The sequence below is a fragment of the Geotrypetes seraphini genome, chromosome 4, assembly GCF_902459505.1.
Source record: "Geotrypetes seraphini chromosome 4, aGeoSer1.1, whole genome shotgun sequence".
NCBI classification, from domain to species: Eukaryota; Metazoa; Chordata; class Amphibia; order Gymnophiona; family Dermophiidae; genus Geotrypetes; species Geotrypetes seraphini.
The window spans coordinates 201,260,259-201,277,817 of NC_047087.1; the positions used below are offsets into that span (position 1 = coordinate 201,260,259).

The window sequence follows — 17,559 nt, forward strand, 5'->3', positions numbered from 1 at the left end:
GAAAAAGTCCATAAACTGCTGTTGAGACAGACATGGGAGCAGCCATTTTCTTGCCCTGGATTGGTGGCATGGAATGCTGCTACTATTTGGGTTTTTGCCGGGTACTTGTGACTTGGATTGGCCTCCGTGAAGACAGGATACTGGGCTAGATGGGCCATTGGTCTGATCCAGTAAGGCTAATCATATGTTCTGGTCTCACTTACGCTACTATGCTATATGGAGAGTATCTGAATATTGCTGCTATTCCTATAACTGGGTGAAACACTCTTGCTATGCCCCAGCACAATTAAAAAAAAAAATTTATATTCCGCATATCCTACAATTCTATGCGGATTACAAATTATTCAGGTACTCGAGCATTATTTCCTAACTGTCCCGGTGGGCTCCCACTCTATCTAATGTACCTGGGGCAATGGGGTTAAGTGACTTGCCCAGGGTCACAAGGAGCAGTGCAGGATTTGAACCCACAACCTCAGGGTGTCAAGGCTGTAGCTCTAACCACTGCACCACACACATATTTTTAGTGGCACTCTCCTGGATTCTATATATGCCAACCAAATTTGGGTGCGCATGCGCAACTTAATTTCATAATGAGCCATATACTATCAATAATTGGGTGTTAACAACCACTTACTGACATTTATTGGCAATATTTAGGTTTTGCACTTGACTCTGGCTGCGTGCTGTTCTGTTATGCTGGGAGCCCAAATTCCATTTAGCATAACCCAAAAGGGGGCTTGGCCATGGAAGGGGCATGGATGTGCCCAATGACATAGTAAGGGGGAGGACTGTCCCAAGCACCATATTGATGGGGGTGCCAGCACCTCTCTGCCCCTATGCCAGGGGTAGGGAACTCCGGTCCTCGAGGGCCGTATTCCAGTCGGGTTTTCAGTATTTCCCCATTGAATATGCATGAGATCTATTTGCATGCACTGCTTTCAATTAGAGAATGACATGATGACAAAATTCATCACCGTTCCCGTCCCAGTGGATAACCGCGGGAAACCATCTTCATGAAGGAGAATTGAATGGGTATTGGAGCATTTGCCGCGCAACACTCATCTGTGCAGCTTTGTAAAAGTGGACCTTTATCAGCAAACAAGTAAAAAAAAGAGCACTCTCCCCCTCCCCTTTTACTAAACTATGATAGCGGTTATTAGCGCAGGGAGCTGCACTGAATGCTCTGCGCGGCTCCCGATGCTCATAGATTTCCTGTGAGTGTTGGGAGCAATGCTGTGCATTCAGCGCGGCTCCCTGCACTAATAACTGCTATTGTGGTTTAGTAAAAGGGGGGTTAATTAAAGTTACATTTTTTCCCCATTTATTTTATTTATATGTTGAATAGCATAACAAGAAAATGACAAAATATAAATCTAGAAAAAAAGTACACTTTAAGTAAAATCATATAGTTCTAGGCCACAGTTTCATTTTTTATGAGATTTAAGAAGTGATATATACAGTACAAAAATAATTTCAACCCAGTATTAATATGATGGGCTCCTTTTACAAAGCAATGGTAGAGGTTACTACCACGGGCCAGCGAGGCAAATGCTCCAAAGCAGAGAATTTCTTGAAAACAAACAGGAGAAACTGCCTTCACATTGGTGAGCTGCAAACAAAACAACAAAGGTGACCAATTGGTGTTCAGTCTCTTTTATTATGATGGACTTGACACAATCGTGTTTCGGCCCACAGAGGCCTGCCTCAGGAGTCTTCTTGTAAATCAAATCGTACAATATCCACAAACTGCTCAACACATTTCTCTCCTTGGTGAACTAACATGTACAGCTGACTGTAAAGATAAAACAGACCTGGTGGTCTAGCGATTTTTCGGGACAGGATCAATCTTCCTATGCTCCTGTCCTGTGCTGATCACTCATCCAGAATGGCTGCCGTGAGTTCCTGTGCAATTTATAGAATTGTGCTACTCAAAATTCAAAGTAGTAGTAGCCACTATCTATCTATCTATCTATCTATCTATCTATCTATCTATCTATCTATCTATCTATCTATCTATCTATCTATATACAGTAAATCCTTTTTAATGTCCAGCCCTATAAACCTGGGGAATTCATAGGACTTGTGAATTTAAATCTGGTTTGTTCACTGGATCTCTATGTGACTAGGCAAAGCCATTTGTTGCTTTTTACCATACTGGCGTTTTGTTTTCCTCACCCTCTTCAGTGACTTATTCTTTCTGACTTTAATCACCTTCAGTGTGGCCAGCCTCATTTGCTTCTCTAGCACCATAAGTGATACTGCAGAGCTTCTGGGAGGAAGTAAAAGCCTTTGGGTAACAATGCCACCTACTGGCAAGGCTCAGAGTTTATGAATATTGGGTGTAGAAAGGAGCTACAGTCTGTGGCCTCTTGTCAAGGATTTTGCTGGAGATGGCAGAGCTAGATGGAAGGAGTAATTGGTTCAAGTGGGGTGAAAGGAAACGTCATCCAGGCTTTGGGAGGCTCATTATGCCAAGACCCAATAGATGTCAGATTTGATGGAGCTGAAAGCCCAAAACTGCAGGAGGAAGCTGCTGTGTCTAATAAAACAAAATCTACTATTAAGACTTTCCATCCTAGCATGACTGAATGTGTGTTCCTGAAGTCTGAGTATTCTTCTGTTTTAATGAAAGATGTATGAATAGAAAATGTTTTTTTCTTATATAGTCACCATAAATTGTCTTCTTTTATTAATCTCAATCTGAGGCACACTGTTGCTCCTAGGTTCCATATCAAGGCCGATAGTTTGGAGCACAGTAATTTATTTAAGCTGGTTTGGGGGCCGTTGACATCATATATTACCTCACTATAGTAGGTCTTTGATTATGAGTCAGTTTTGGTTTATTTTCGTGGTTCATAGACAAAATCGCGCGAGACAACGGCGCGCCGACAACTGAGCGCAGACAACTGAGTGCAAGGTTGACGGCGCGCCGAAGAAAAGCACTATTTTAAAGGGTTCCGACGGGGGGTGTTGGTGGGGGGTTTGGGGGGTTGTAACCAGTGTTCCCTCTAAGCTGCGCTGGCGTGCGCTGGCGCACAAAATATTACATCCAGCGCACAAGTTTCACGTCACAGCGCACGGCGGGCAGGGCGGCGAGAGGAGAATCGGGCGAGTTGGCTCATAACTTGCTGGCGCCCGATATTTGTAGCGCACAGCGAAAAAAATTTTGCTCACAACACCCGCCCGCTTAGAGGGAGCACTGTAACCCCCCTCATTATACTTGAAACCGAACTTTTTGCCTGTTTTTTTAGGGAAAAAGTTCAGTTTTAAGTATAATGTGGGAGTGTGGGAGGATATTTTTAATCTGAATAGGGTAAGGTTATTGGGATAGTCTATGTTTCTGTGTTTTATTGAATAATCATTGGGTGGGAGAAAATGGTTGGTTATGCATATTTGTAAGTTGAATGTGCTTTTATTAACTTATTATATGATATATTTGTGTATTGCACTTTTAAAGTTTAGAAAGTCAATAAAGATTTATTTTTTTTTAAAAAAAAAGGCTTTGGAAAGAGCTAACCCAAAAATTTCATCCAAGTCACTTTATTTCTTCACGAGTCTGCAGAAAACAGAATGGCACTGTGTACTATTTGATGCATGCTGCAGGGAATGGCTTCCTAGTACCGTATCTAGGAATAGGTGAGAGGGACAATCATTCAGAACAAACTCCCTGGGGTGGAAATATGACTGAAATGGAAGAATAAGGATGCATGCAGCAGATGAAAAGTCAGGTAGATTTTCTAGTTACTGTCTAGTTTGGAAGGGAGAGAGAAGATTCAGGGGCAATGTTAGGAAATTCTACTTTATGGAGAGGGTGGTGGATGCCTGGAATGCGCTCCCGAGAGAGGTGGTGGAGAGTAAAACTGTGACTGAGTTCAAAGAAGCGTGGGATGAACACAGAAGATTTAGAATCAGAAAATAATATTAAAGATTGAACTAGGCCAGTTACTGGGCAGACTTGTACGGTCTGTGTCTGTGCATGGCCGTTTGGAGGAGGATAGGCAGGGGAGGGCTTCAATGGCTGGGAGGGTGTAGATGGGCTGGAGTAAGTCTTAACAGAGATTTCGGCAGTTGGAACCCAAGCACAGACCGGGTAAAGCTTTGGATTCTCGCCCAGAAATAGCTAAGAAGAAAAAAAATAAAAAATAAAAATAATTTAAATTGAATCAGATTGGGCAGACTGGATGGACCATTCGGGTCTTTATCTGCCGTCATCTACTATGTTACTATGCTACTATGAAAAGGAAAGAGAACCAGAGATTAGAGTGGGCAGTGAGAGAATCGAGAAATACATTTACCTAGGCACTAAAATAGCTGTGATTTCCTACCATGCTAATAGGGTGCTGCTGGCTGTTCTGCAGAACACTCGTAACTGCAATCTACTTCTAACTGGTCTCCCGCAGTGCCGCCTCTCCCCCCTGCAATCTGTGCAAAACTCTGCTGCACGACTCATCTTCTACCAACCTCGTTACACTCCTGTCATGCCTCTCCATAAATCACTTCACTGGCTCCCTATCCGCCTTCGCACACAGTTCAAGCTCCTATTGCTGACCCACAAGTGTGTTCATTCTGCTGCCCTTCAATATCTCTCCTTTCTTCTCTCTCCTTATACATCTCCCAGAGAACTCCGTTCTTCAGATAAGCTGCTCTTAGCTGTACCCTTCACACAACAAGTGGTGGACGCCTGGAACGCTCTCCCAGAGGAGGTTATTGCGGAATCCACCGTTCTAGGATTTAAAAGTAAACTAGACGCACATCTCCTTACGAGAGGTATAGAGGGATATGGGCGACTAAAATTATGCCAGGTGTACACCTGGCTGGGCCTCCGCGTGTGCGGATCGCCGGACTTGATGGACCGAAGGTCTGATCCAGAGATGGCAGTTCTTATGTTCTTATGATGCCTCATTCCACAGTACCTTAGAGCCAACCTCATCAGTGATGTTACAATGGAGTAGCAACATTCCAGAATCCCAAAGAGTAACAAAAGATTCCAGAACCCCAAAGAGTAGCAACATTCCAGAGCTGAGATTGTGACACGGACAAGAGGACATGGACTGAAGCTAAGGGGGGACAAGTCCAGGACAAATATCAGGAAGTTCTGCTTCACGCAACGAGTGGTGGACACCTGGAATGCTCTCCCAGAGGAGGTTATTGCGGAATCCACCGTTCTAGGATTTAAAAGCAAACTAGATGCACATCTCCTTATGAGAGGCATAGAGGGATATGGGTGACTAAAATTACACCAGGTGTACACCTGGCTGGGCCTCTGCGTGTGCGGATCGCTGGACTTGATGGACCGAAGATCTGATCCGGAGATGGCAGTTCTTATGTTCTTCTCCTCCACTGCCAATTCCAGACTTTGTTCCTTTCATCTAGCTGCCGCCTACGCCTGGAATAAATAACCAGAGTTTGTCTGCCAAGCCCCTTCCCTTGTTTAAAAGCAGACTGAAAGCCCACCTTTTAGATATAGCCTTCAAACCATAACCCTAATCCCCACTGCCCATCAACCCAGCCAACAGATTAACCATTCCCCTTAACTGTATTCATGACATCCTGTTTGTCTGTCTTGTCTGTTTAGATTGTAAGCTCTTTTGAGCAGGGACTGTCTTCTTTGAGACTCTGTGCAGCGCTGCATATATCTGGTAGCGCTATAGAAATAATTCATAGTAGTAGTAGTGTGCTCGTACACTACAGATTCCTCATTCTAGAAGTGGAAGAATTCCACTCTGGCTGGGAGCTGATGCCATTTGTAGAAGCGTTCCCTCATTATGGACTAGATTCTGTATGAGGTGCTGCTGTAAAGTTCTCAGCCCAAGAAAGATATAGTGGCGCTAGAAAAGGTTCAAAGAAGAGCGACCAAGATGGTAAAGGGGACGGAACTCCTCTCATATGAGGAAAGACTAAAACTGTTAGGGCTCTTCAGCTTGGAAAAGAGACGGCTGAGGAGTGATATGATTGAAGTCTACAAAATCCTGAGTGGAGTAGAACGGGTACAAGTGGATCGATTTTTCACTCCGTCAAAAATTACAAAGACTAGGGGACACCCGATGAACCTACAGGGAATTTACTTTTAAAACCAAATGGAGGAAATTTTTTTTCATTCAGAGAATAGTTAAGCCAGATGATGAGGTAAGAGCGGATAGTGTAGCTGGTTTTAAGAAAAGTTTGGACAAGTTTCTGGAGGAAAAGTTCATAATCTGTTATTGAGAAAGAAACGGGGGAAGTCACTGCTTGCCCTGTATCGGTAGCATGGGACATTGCTACATCTTGGGTTTTGGCCAGGTACTAGTGACCTTGATTGACCACCTGAGAACGGGCTACTGGGCTTGATGGACCATTGGTCTGACCCATTCTTATGTTCAACCAAGAAGAGAATGATGTGGAGCCATGAAACTTACAAGTTATTCCACACCTTTCTTGACACTTCTTTCAATGTATGAAACAAAAATGAAAAGGGTCAAGAAAAGTGTGGAATAACTTGCAAGTTTCATGGCTCCACATCATTTTCTTGTTGGTCGGGCTGAGAACTTTTCAGTGGCCCCTCGTAAATGGCATCCAAATATTGGTACCCAAAAAATGAGCGCTGAGCACTAGTCTATAAATGGCATAAATCTGAGCTGAGCGCCATTTATAGAATAGCACGTAGCCCCGGGATCCACTCCCAAGTTTGAGCATGGTGTAAATCAGGGCTGCCCAAGTCCGGTCCTCAAGATCTACTGGCAGGCCAGGTTTTCTGGATATCCGCAATGAACATTCATAAGAGAGATTTGCATACCAAGAAGGCAGTGTGGGCAAATCTCTCTCATGCATATTCATTGTGGATATCCAGAAAACCTGGCCTGCCAGTAGATGTCGAGGACCAGACTTGGGCAGCCCTGGTGTAAATTCTCATGTACAAATTGGGCACAGATCCTCCAAATTCTATAAAACTGCGTGCATCTTTAGTGAATGACCCTGACCCACCCAATGCTTCTCTCTTGGCCTTGCCCCCGTTTCAGTTGTGTGCTAAAAGATTAACATGCACATTTTTATTGCATAGTACTTATGTTAGCAAGATGCACATGTCAATCTGAAGAAAACTGAAAACCCACCTGTTTGACACCTAACCTCCTATATCAGGGTAGGGAACTCCGGTCCTTAAGAGCCGTATTCCAGTCGGGTTTTCAGGAATATTCAGTGCATGCAAATAGATCTCATGCATATTCATTGGGGAAATCCTGAAAACCCGACTGGAATATGGCTCTCGAGGACTGGAGTTCCCTACCCCTGTCATCTCCTCCTCTCTCCCCTCCTACGTATCCACCCCCTACTCTCTCCCTCTCCCCTCTCTTCTCTCTTTAAGTCGTCTTGAGCTTGTATAGGTATGAGTAGTGTGACCATATGGCTCCAGAAAAAAGGGGACGGATTGAGACATCCGGCTTTTACTTCCATTGAAAGCAACCAAGATGTCTCAATCTGTTCTCCTTACTTCCATTGCTTTCAATGGAAGTAAAACCCGGATGTCTCAATCCGTCCTCTTTTTTCTGGAGCCATATGGTCACACTAGGTATGAGCAACGCACAAATAGAAGATTAGATTAGATTAGAATCCACATTGTTGCCAACTGGTGCCAATAATTGATTGCTAGTGCCCAATTATTGCTGCCAATTGGCTCGTTGTTCAATTAAATTGGTGTAGTGGAGGGTGGGGTGCAGAGGGGAGAAGTAAAGATACTGGACACAGGCATAGGTTATGGCAGTGTTTTCCAAGTTGTTCTTGGAGTACCCCCTTGTCAATCAGGTTTTCAGGATATCCACAATGAATGTGCATGAAAGAGATTTGCATACAAGGGAAGCAGTGTCTGCAAATCTCTTTCATATATATTCACTGTGAGAATCCTGAAAACCTGACTGGCAAGGAGGTATGCCAGTTCTGACTTGGGAAACATTGAGTTTTGGAACAGAGATGCTGGACACCTGAGGAAAGGGAAAAGGAGATTCTGGACATAGAGGGAGGGGAAGGAAAGAGAAGATGAATCCTCACATTTTAACCTTGACATATGTACAGGTCAGTGCAGGTTTATTATGGTTGGCTTTTTAAAAACATTTTTGGACTCCAAATTGCCTATCAACATACGCACAAGTATATATGGTGTGTGTATATATATATATATATATATATCTTTATTCATTTTAAAGCCAAAAATAAGTGCAACATATTTTACAGACATACTTTATTTATTTATTTTATTTAAGCATTTATATACCACTTATAGTCTAAGTGGTTTACATTCAGGTACTCAAGCATTTTTCCCTATCTGTCCTGGCAGGCTCACACTCTATCTAATACACTTTAACAACACTTAACTTCTATCAAATTATATATACATATATATTTTAATTTTTTATTTTTTTTTAACGTTGCAAAAATATTTATTGAAGAATAAGAGAAAAAGTAATACAAGGTAATATAGAACAATCTATAAACACTAATAGCAGTATTAATTTCAATTCTATCTATACATATATATATCTTTTTACCCTTCATAGCAATTAAATTTACAATCTTTCTCCTATTTCCCATGCATACACCTCCCAGAATATCCCCCATCCCCCCTATCCTTTCCCCTCAAAATCAAACTAAGAAAGAATAAAATCAAGTATCCATTCCCCCCCCCCTCTCCTTTTCATAAAAGATTTAATTTCTGGGCAAGAACAGTCCAGTTATGCAAAGAGAATATATATTTATGACAAATATATATATTACCCCCTCCCCCTTTATACATATCCAACAATGGACGTGTATGATCAAAGGGCAAAATCAGGTTATATTGTAAGTGGGCTGTTAATCCATTGGAAGCTGGAACTTGGGAGATGAAGCTTTCTCTTACAAATCATCATAACCAAGGAAACAGAGATTACCATATTAAAAAAAAAAATCATGCACTAATTTAAATAAGTGGCAGAGTACTGTGCCATAAAACTGCAAGAACAATTAAGAGCCATAATTGTATCAGTTGCTGACAATCAGTTAATGCATTTTCACATTGAAAGAACTGAATCTAATGATACCTTTTAATACAGTAATACTACTACATACAATAGCTTCTTCGGTGGATTTAACCTTGTTCATTATTCCATGTTCAGTTTTCTTTCCTGCTATATTTTATATTCTATTTTCATGATAACAGAAGGAGGGCTGAAAAGTTCTGAGCCCCACCAACCAACTTCTCAATTCTGAGCGTTATTTTGCCACTGTAACTGAGAAGAGTGTTATCTTATTTAAGTGCCAATTTGCAGAAACGAAATTCTATATTTTCGATTGAATCATATCCACATCATTCTCTTCTTGGTTGGGCTGAGAACTTTCCAGTACCCCTCTCGTATTCTATACTATTTCTTTTATACATGCACCTCTTTTTTTTGGAGCTATTCCCTTAAATTTTTTCTATTTACTAATTTATAGAATTTTCTAAAACATATTAACCAATCAAATCTTGTACAGGAAAACGGAATCAACAAAAGAAAAGTACATATAAATGAAAACCAAAAAAGAAGGCAGTAAAAAATAAAATCATTATGCAGTTTAAGTCCACAATACTAAGGAGTAGGGTTGCCAGAGTTTATGATAGTAAAATCCGGACACCCTAGACCCGCCCCCAGGGCCACCCATTTCCGCCTTCTGCTGCCTGCCTCCTGCCTGACGCGATTGAGAGGAGGCTTTTCAAAATCCGGACAAAGTGCCGGGTTTTGAAAAGCCGTCCAGATCCCCGGACATGTCCTCAAAAGGAAGACATGTGTGGAGAAATCCGGACGTCTGGTAACCAAAGTCCCTCCTTAAGGGCCAAATCCTGTCGGGTTTTCAGGATTTCCCCAATGAATATGCATGAGATCTATGTGCATGCACTGTTTTCAATGCATATTCATTGGGGAAATCCTGAAAACCCGACTGGATTCGGCCCTCAAGGAGGGACTTTGGGGACCCCTGCCCTAAGGAGTCCTTTTTCCAAGCTGCAATAAGTACTAACATGCACTTATTGAAGCTAAAAGGGTTTACTGTGGGGTAGCACTGAGGCATCCTGCAGTAAAATCCTAAATGTGTGTGTGCTATCAACACGCTAATGGCCACACACTAATAGCAACATTAGCATATAGCCCTCAACGCTGAAAATAGACAATCATCACAACACCCAGATGAGTGGAGAGAAAGGAAAATCAAAGTGAGAATGGCTCTCCAAACAGAGAGGATTCCAAATATATCAAACCAAAATTGGTTAAATATTTTTTTTGAAATATGCATATCAACACCCTCATACAATAACAAAATTTGAGCTAAAAAGCTGTTCTTGTCACATCGATATGCACATAATTCTGCTCCTCAAATAATTTTCTAATTCTTTGGTTCTCAAACTTGTCCTGAGGGACCACCAGCCAGTCAGCTTTTCAGGATATCCCCAATGAATATGCATGACACAGATTTGCATACATGCCACCTCCATTGTATGCACAGCTCTCGCATGCATACTCATTAGTGATATCCTGAAAACCTGACTAGCTGGTGGTCCTCTAGGATCGGATTTATTCACTAAAAATAGAAATAGATTTCCACTCTACTGTCCCATAAATAAATATATGCTGAAAACCGTCCAGATCCCACTGCTTTGCAGTCACAATAAGGAATAATCCTTTAACAAAAGGGAAATCCAAGCAAAAACCTATCTGTTCGGTGTCGCAACTTGACAAACACTGTGTTCTGGCAACCCCATTTGACTCCACGCCTGTCCGTCTGAAGAAGGGCCCCATTTTGCAGTGTTCATCAGGGACTTAACCACATCTGGAGAAAAACACTTCTTAAATGTCTCTTTCTTTAGCCACTTTTTAATATTCCAACATTCTTTTCAAAGAAGCGGACTAACCACTCGGACAAACCATGGTCTAACACAAAGACTCCTTTTAAAAACGTGACGTTACAGATGCTGCAACATCTTAGTGTTATAACATGGCAAAAAACTTTACTAGAAAAACAGAGCAAAAAGCTAACAAGAAAGGTTAAATCATAAAAGAAAATGTGTTGATAGTAACTGCTGGAGGTGAGGAGTGGCCTAGTGGTAGAGCTACTGCCTTAGTACCTTGAGATTTTATAAGTTAAAAATTATTTGTTCCATCTCAGGTCTTTTGGAATAAAAATCCTTCAATATCCTCATTCACTCTTTAGTTATTACGCATCTGGACTATCTCAACTCCCTTTATCAAGGTATTAACCAAAAAGAAATCAGAAGACTTCAAATAATACAAAACACTGCGGTTCAACTCATCTACAAGGCTAAAAAATACAATCATGTTACTCCTCTCCATACATAAAAGGAGAAGCTTATTTTTCATAAATAACTACTTTATTCTCACAGTTTTTTCTTTTGTCACAAATTTTATCATGCTCTTAACCTTTTATATTTCAATAAATCTTCAATCAACAACAAAACAACATTTTGCAACCGAGGTATACACCACAGCAGCACTGAAAACCTGGAACATCAGTCCATTGATAACCAGTCATTAAGAACCAGTTCACTGTAAATCTCAACAATACTTGTATTCCTTGGACTTGATTCCAATGATGATAACATGAATAAGACATCACTGAATTGCCACTGATGGTAAAAGTACCTGTAAACCGCCTTGAATGTGTAACCACAAAAAGGCAGTATACAAATTCTATGCCCATCCCTCTTACTAAAGCAGTGGTTCCCAACCCTGTCCTGGAGGATCACCAGGCCAATTGGGTTTTCAGGCTAGCCCTAATGAATATGCATGAAGCAAATTTGCATGCCTATCACTTCCATCATATGCAAATCTTTCTCATGCATATTCATTAGGGCTAGCCTGAAAACCCGATTGGCCTGGTGTTCCTCCAGGACAGGGTTGGGAATCACTGTACTAAAGAATGGAATTCCATTCAATCACTTCATTTAGTCCCCATGCACTCACTGCATCCAATTGGTGTATCTAAAATTGTTCCCTATATTCTCTGTCACTTCCTATTGCAGTCTTGAATTTGCTCAGTAACAAACCACTATATTTGTTCAATGGAATTGTACAGCTCTCTTTAGTTTAGTTTATTATGTGATTTACTGCCTTTCAGGCAAATTAGTCCCTAATAATGGTTACTATGAGAACTATTGACTAATTATGGAGCAGAGCAATACTTATTGCCTTAGGACATGGCAATCCATGATTCAACTGTAAAATCTATCTTTTGAAATCTGTTCACAGTGACATCTAATTGTTAGATTCATTATCACACCTGTTTTTGTGCTTTTATTCTTTCTAGAACAATAAAATGTTTCAGCAACCTCCAGTCAAATAGTCCTACTGCTGTCCTCTCCAAATAGAGAATGACACGGGGACAAATTTGTCCCCATCCCTGCAGGAACTCAATTTCCCAGTCCTGTTCTTTTGTTGCCTTCTGTTAATCATTGAGAGGATGGGTTAGGGGAGGGGGAGGAAGGGGTGGGCAGGCTGTGGGGTAATTTTGTATGCCGAGTCTGGGTTGTAAGAACCAACGTCTGGACTCATGCTGTTTTGCCTGTATTGTATCATTTGGGATTTAGTTCACTGTTAATATAAAATTTTGTATCAGTCTATGCACTTGACTTGTTCATTTGAATAAGTTATAAAAAAAACAAACCAACCCAAAACACCCAACCCAGAAATTCAGTGCCAGGCCATGTCCAGGCACATACATGCACTGAACTTCTGCATTTCCAGAGTTGGCTAACACATAGCCAGTTAAATGTTATTTTCAGCATTTAACCACCTATGGGGTACTGCATAAAGCGAAGCCTGACCTGGCCAGATAGGTACTGAATATTGGCACTTCACCAGTCAACTGCCTACTCCACCCCTAAAATAGCCTGCTTTAGCCGGTTACTTTCAGCAGCCACTGAAGTGCCACTGAAAATTAGCCTCAAACAGGTGATTTAACCATCCAGGAGCCATATATGATTGGCTGAATAACTTTATATACCGACCCAATGAATAACCCAACTGAATGAGCCAAATTGTGCAAATATTGTGACTCTGTGTGCACTTCAGTCAAGATCTACCCCTGAAGACACCTACATGCAGGTCAGATAAAAGTATGTGCCATCTTGTCACTGTGTTTAACTTTTTTCTTTTTTTTTTTAATAAACCCTTTTCATGTAAAAAAAAAAAATCCTTCATAAAATTATCTCCCAGGGGGTAATTTTATAATAGGGCATCTGGATCATCTCATAAGAATAGCCTTACTGGATCACTTCTTTTCACCTTTGCATTATTCATCTAATAGATTAAGTCATTTTTATTGCAGTTTCCTCCTTTTAGAGGTATACATCTTAAACATCAATTTAATTCTTTTACCTATACTGTTTGGACCTGTCGTAAGAACAAGTGGTATAACAAGTTTTAATAAAACATAGAACTTATTTGGGATGATTTACCTATACAAATAAGGACAGGAGTGAGTTATTGGAAATTTTGTAGAATGTTGAAAACATTTTTATAAAATAGATTGTAAAGTTAGTAATTTGGGTTAAAGAATTGTAAGGACATCTTTTTACCCAAGGAATTGTATTTTCTCCTAGAATTATTATGGCTTCTTTTTGATGTAAATTGGCTTGAACTAAATAATATTAGAGCAATTCAGAAATCTTGTATTAGATTAAATTAGATTAGGTAGAGAAGATGGCCTATTTTACATATCAGAAATACATGGAATAGCATTTTAAGTCATCAAAGTCCAAATTGGAAAGTCCAAGTCAGGTCGCCCAGAATGAACAGCCATTTTATAAACTAGACTGCCCAAACTAGGGATGTGCATAAACCATTACATTACATTATATTAGTGATTTCTATTCCGCCTGTGCCTTGCAGTTCTAAGCAGATTACAATTAGAAGATATCTGGACATATCCAGGAGAGTTACATAACAAGGAAGAGAGAATATATCAGGTTGCGATAGAGAATAACATCACATTCAGGTTACAAAAGAGAATTACATAACATTGAAGGAAGAAGGGAATATATCAGGTTGCAATAGAGCTTAACATCACATTCTGGTTACAAAAGAGAGTTACATAACGTTGAAGGAAATAGGTTTCTGGTTATAGATAGTGGTTACTTGGTTGAGGTTTCTGAAATTTTGAGATGTTGGGGATGGCAGAACACAGATGGCAGCACGAACAACCACATTCTAAAATGATGGCAAAAATATCCCTATGCCAGGACACGAATATTCCTATCAGCTGTTTTAATACAATGAACATCCAGCGTTTCTGAAGCAAAGACAAGGCTGGTCACATCTGTACATAAGTAACTAAAATATACTAATGTAGGCAAATACTTTACTGTTTAACGTACTCTTTCCCTTCTAAAATAATCTTTGCGGGGTCTAACCTCCCTCCCAAAACTGCAGTGTGCATGCTGTTGTTTCTCATGCCATCCCACCCATCATCATTTAGAATAATGCAGGTAGGATTTGGGGGCAGGATTTTTAAGAATGCAGTAAATTTGGGATACAGGTATGTTCTAAAGCAGTGGTTCCCAACCCTGTCCTGGAGGACCACCAGGCCAGTCGGGTTTTCAGGATAGCCCTCATGAATATGCATGAGAGAGATCTGCATATAATGGAGGTGCCAGGCATGCAAATTTTCTCCATGCATATTCATGAGGGCTATCCTGAAAACCCAACTGGCCTGGTGGTCCTCCAGGACAGGGTTGGGAACCACTGTTCTAAAGAGTGGGACATTTGTCTATACAGATATTTGTAGCACTGGGGAAATATCTACATTTCATGGGCTTTTCTTGCCTTTATGTTTGATGGTCCTCTCTTTTATACCCTCAGGGTGTCCTGGGATTCCAGCCCAGACAGAATCATGTGCAAGACACAGGTAAAAGCAGACCGCTCTTAATTCATTCCTCATGCCTACATCTCTCCCGACTGCATTGACCTGGCAGTGACTCTATTCAGTGTTTTTCAACCTTTTTTGGGCAAAGGCACACTTGTTTCATGAAAAAAATCACGAGGCACACCACCATTAGAAAATGTTAAAAAATTTAACTCTGTGCCTATATTGACTATATATAAAGTAATTCTCTTGAATAGGAATCAAATAAACACAAAGAAAGTATTTTATAATTACTTTATTATGAAATATTAAGTAAACAGAATAGTGAAAAATTATAAAATACTTTATTCAGTGCGAAACCTGGGCCTGTTTGGCTGAACACAAAGCTGATATTTTGGCTGGAATCGAAGAAAGACACACACGTAGCTCTTCGTCAACAGCTCTCAGTCTCTCTCTGTATTTGGTTTTTATAGCATACAAAAATAGACAAATATACCCTCCATCCTTTTTATTAAACCACAATAGCAGTTTTTAGCGCAGGGAGCTGCGCTGAATGCCCAGCGCTGCTCTTGACGCTCATAGGCTCCCTGCGCTAAAAACCACTATTGCGGTTTAGTAAAAGGTGACCATATTGTAAAATATAGACAGCAGATATAAATTCAGAACTGTGCATAGTAAGTGAAGGGAAGTTTTCATCTCTGGGAATTTACCCAGTTAACTATTAAGTTATTTGGGCAAATTCCTTTGAAAACTGTGGTAATACTGCCTCCACTTTGCTAAATTTAAAATAAAATCATTTTTCCTACCTTGTCTGGTGATTTCTGGTTGCACTTTCTTCTTCTGACTGTGCATCCAATCTTTCTTCCCTTCTATCAGCCTGTATGCTTTCTCTCCTCCACACCTCATTCCCTCCCCCAACTTTTTCTTCCTCTCTCCCTGACCTTTCTTTCTTTTTTTCTGTTTCTCTTCTTTCCTTCTGTTTCCCTGCCTACCCCCTTTCTTTCTTTCTTTCTCCCTGCCGTTCCCCAAGCCACTGCCACTGCCGCTGCCATCGGGGAACAGGACCCACCAATGGATAACAGGCCCCAAAGCCGACGCCGACGCATGCTCTCCCTGACGTCAATTCTGCAATCGGAGAGGAAGTTCCGCCCAGCCAGGCAGCGATTGGCTGGCCCGAACTTCCTCTCCGACTGCAGAATTGACGTCGGGGAGAAGAAGACTTATCGGCTCGATAGATTAGATCGCCAAGACAAAGTGAGTCCTGGGTGATCGACTCACTTTGCCTTGGCGTGCTACTGGCGCCCCTGCCTCGGGCCCCCTGTCAGCTCCGGGCCCCTGAATGCAGGACTGGTAGTACTGCCCTGATGGCGGCCCTGCGACACACCAGGCAACATCTCGCGGCACACTAGTGTGCCGCGGAACAGCGGTTGAAAAACACTGGTCTAGGAATATTGTATCTTCTCTCACTCAACATGGTCATTCTCTTGTGGTCTTTAGATTCTGATCAATTTTATTTACTCTCCCTCTCCTGTTATCCCAATGCACCTATTTATCGAATAACTCAGTCCTGGTGGTTTTCTGTTATATGTTTAACAAAATTGTATTCTTCTAAGTCATTTGTCAGCGATCCCTGCAGCTTGAGCTTATGGTTTATTTGGTTATAGCTCCCCTTTGAGAAGGTGGGTTACAATACCATATCCACAATAAGTATCACAAAACAGCCATAAAACAGACATACCGGTATATACATTTCATCAACATATCATACAAATTCAGAAGATAAAAAGAGCTCAGCACCCATACTTCATCTCGCAAACAAGAGGTCTCTTCCAAAGCTTCTTAAAAACAGCTTGGTTTTCACACTGCCCACATCACTGTAAAAGTCCATGGAATTTTTTACCCACAGTCTTTCCGACAGTTTGCAAATTGAAAACACGTGGATACTTTCACTTTATAAATCTCCTAAGGATAACACTCCATAAAGGCTCGCACCTGCTTTTTTGGGTTAATACTTTTTCCTACGAAAACAATGCATGCATTCTTGAAAATTTAATACTCTGAACAATGTAGCAACCTCTACCCTAATTCTTCCCCTTCAAATGTCCCCCTCATTGTGGGTAAACAGTACATGTGCTAAGGGACAATGCACAGAGTGATACCTGCACATAGGGTGGGCAGTTTCAAATTCCCCTTTTACTTGCGAAAACTTTATACCACTCTCACTTTCTTTATACATCCCCCACTTTCTCCAGGATCATTTTCTCCCTTTCTGTCCTTCTGCAGCCCCCTCTCAACCCCAAACACATGCCCAGGGGATCTTTCCCAGCCCATGGCCTGGATGGACACCTCCTGCAAGGTACAATTTTAGTACTATCCATTGGCCAGTAGGAACTATTACTATTACCATTAATTATTTCTAGAGCGCTACCAGACGTACGCTGTAAAGAATGACATGGGGACAAATTTGTCCCTGTCCCCGCAGGAACTCAATTTTCCCATCCTGTTCTTGCGAGTTTTGTCACTGTCCCTGCTCTGCTTTAACCGCACAAGCCTCGAACACTTATAATAAAGTGTTTGAGGCTTGTGGTGATGAGGACAGAGCTTGCAGGAATGGGGCAGGGACAGGAAAAGAATTCGACGGGATGGGAAATTGAGTTCCCGCGGGGACGGGGAAAAATTTGTCCTTGTGTCATTCTCTAA

The 17,559-nt window shown here is 41.2% G+C and overlaps 1 protein-coding gene across 1 annotated transcript in view; it reads left to right on the forward strand.

Moving 5' to 3' along the window:
- LOC117358684 (neurotrypsin-like) overlaps positions 1-17,559 on the forward strand; it is a 106,874-nt gene that overhangs the window by 15,308 nt on the left and 74,007 nt on the right. Inside the window, 1 exon segment of the mRNA XM_033940193.1 lies at positions 14,856-14,901. Within this exon segment, the coding sequence (XP_033796084.1) occupies positions 14,856-14,901 (46 nt within the window).